Source organism: Cyprinodon variegatus, unplaced genomic scaffold, assembly GCF_000732505.1.
Source record: "Cyprinodon variegatus isolate N-32 unplaced genomic scaffold, C_variegatus-1.0 Scaffold1877, whole genome shotgun sequence".
NCBI lineage: Eukaryota > Metazoa > Chordata > Actinopteri > Cyprinodontiformes > Cyprinodontidae > Cyprinodon > Cyprinodon variegatus.
This window is the reverse complement of record NW_015152330.1, coordinates 5,918-8,398: the sequence shown is the minus strand read 5'-3', so window position 1 is coordinate 8,398 and position 2,481 is coordinate 5,918. Positions and strand designations below refer to the sequence as shown.

The 2,481-nt window shown below is 36.4% G+C and overlaps 1 protein-coding gene across 1 annotated transcript in view; it reads right to left on the bottom strand.

Annotated features, from left to right (window-relative positions):
• Positions 1–1,859: 1,859 nt before the first annotated feature.
• LOC107104762 (macrophage mannose receptor 1-like) overlaps positions 1,860–2,481 on the bottom strand; it is a 6,276-nt gene continuing 5,654 nt past the window's right edge. The window contains exons 3-4 of the mRNA XM_015404848.1: positions 2,148–2,236; positions 1,860–2,021 (exon numbers count right to left, since the gene is read on the bottom strand). Of these exons, the coding sequence (XP_015260334.1) occupies positions 1,914–2,021; positions 2,148–2,236 (197 nt within the window). The 3' untranslated portion in view covers positions 1,860–1,913. The remainder of the gene's footprint in view (positions 2,022–2,147; positions 2,237–2,481) is intronic.

Below are 2,481 nucleotides of genomic sequence, written 5' to 3'. Positions count from 1 at the left end.
CCTGGTGGGGACTATTTCCTAGGAATATGCTACATTTTGGGGCCTAATAGGAACCTGTGGGGACCAACAACTGGTCCCCACAAGGAAAGTTTCTCTTCTTGGGGTGGGGGTTAGGTTTAGGACTAAGGTGTGAATTGAGTTTAGGTTAGGTTTAGGGATAGGTATGTGTCGGTAATGGTTAGGGTTAGGGCAAGGGTCATGGTTAGGCCATATAAATTAGTAGGAAATGAATGGAAGTCAATGGAAGGTCCCCACAAGGATATTGTGACACAACATGTGTATGTGTGTGTGTGTGAGAGAGAGTTATGTATCTCTTCAAGAGAGGATCTTTGTGGAGAACCTGGGTAGTCTACCCAGGTGGAGCTCGTCAGTCTCATCAGAGTTCTGGGCTTTAAAGAGCAGCAGAGGCTTCATTCAGCGCTGGGTAATTCTTACTCTGTCGTTTCTTGGCGCCTCATTTGTCTTTTTCCCCTGATGTCCCCTAGATTTTGGTTTTCAGTAGTTTTGTTAATGAGGCATCCTGAAGCCAAACTCTATTGATGCTGCCTTGATACTGTCTTACAGAATACCGACACCTGCTGGACATTTAAAGACACTACAGGCAGCTTATAGGACACTAAACTGAATGAATTTGATGAACTAGTCTAATGATATCAGTTAAGGTGTTGTAGGTTATATTAAATTATTTCGTATCTATGTTTACATTAAAAATATCTTTGATGTTTTCAGATGCAGCCGATAAATAATGTAAACATTTGTCATAAGGTGAACATTTAGGGGAAAATGTGAATGAGGATTCTTCTGGACAAGCATTTTAAATAATATTTTTAAAACAGTGCAGTAAAAAAAAGTACATAAACTAAGAGTCCATTTGAAATTAACTTTAATTTAGATAAGTTGAGTGATAACTGAGAGGAAAAGGATAAAACAACGAGAAAATTAAAATAAAAACCCAGCAGCTGAAACGTTTCTATTCCTTTTAGGCTCCAAAATTCTGGATCATTTTAATGATAAATCGCAAAAGATGAGACATTTTTTGTAGCAGATGCATCATGGTAACAGAAACGTTTTTAAACACAGTTTAGTGAGTCAGTCGGTTAGAAACAACCTGTGACGTTCTTAAAACGACGCACAGCAATACAGTGTTTGGCTCTATGGGCTCCACACATGCACCAATGCAGAGGTGTTACTGGACCATCATTCGTTTTCAGTATTTTTCATATTTGCCTCAGTAGCCTGTGGAAATTTATTAAATCTGCAAACTCCTCTCGGCGTTTGGGCCCTCAAAAGCCTCCAACCAAACTGACACCAGAACAATGGAGCAGAGGAAAGAATGGGACGCAGCTAGAAAAAATAAAAGCAACCAAGCAAATGCAGGCTGCATTACTGTAAGGAAATAAGATTAATTGGAGCGAAAGGATAAATAAAACAAAATGTTATTATAAACATGTCAAATGAAATATTTAAACATACACTAGGTGCAGTTTTCAGTGTTTTAATGAGAACTAATTTTTAAAATAAATAAAAATGAAGACAAGTGTCATAAGAAATGTAAGATGGTTGACTATAAGTGCTGAAACATTATAATTCGGGCCCCAAAATCCTGTGGCATGAGCAAAGAACGTGTAGTGGGACGGGAACTGTAGAGGCCAAGAAAAGGAGCTTTTTTATTAAATAAAACAGTTAATAGGATATCTACCTCTTCTTATTCAGATGTTACGGGTATAGAACTATAACCACTTAAAAAAAAAAAAGAAAAGAAAAATGATTTATTTAAAAAAATCCTGAAGAAAAGATCTGATTATTCATTTTCATTATCTCTCTAAAAAACGTTCTCCTTAACATAACCCAAACTGTACCTTTAAATTCTAAACAAGCAATAAAGAATAAAATCAACAACTTTCAATTTAATATTAATCTCCGTTGTTTTTTTCCTTGATGAAGATCTGTCCATCCGGTTGTTTCCTCCAGCTCAGCTTGATGTCTCCTTTCACTCCGCTGTCCTGCATCTTCTGTTTCAGCTGTAACAAAAAAAATATTTCTTGAACATTTTGATTCATTGATATAATTTTTCTCAACAAGAATCTACAGCTGGAAGGGATTTCTGATGGGACGCAATATTGGTCAAATAAAGAGAGAAGATTTACCTTCCTCAGCAGGTCTTCAGCAGACTTATTCTGGTCCACAGAGGAGGAGAACGCCAGCTTCAGTTTTATTACCTGCTTAGTGTGAAAGGCTTATAGAAGAAAAAAAGGTTTGTTAGTTTGGAGATTCATGCTGAAATTCTGAGACAATGAAAAACATTCATTCACTGCAACGTTTCATAGAGAAAAAAAAACAGATGATTAGAATATAAATCTAATCTAATCAAATTTCTCCTATTTTAGTTTCCATTTATTTCCTCCTTCTCACATATAAAGCCTTAAATGGCCAAGCTCCATCTGATATCAGAGATCTGATTGTTCCTTATGTTCCTAGCAG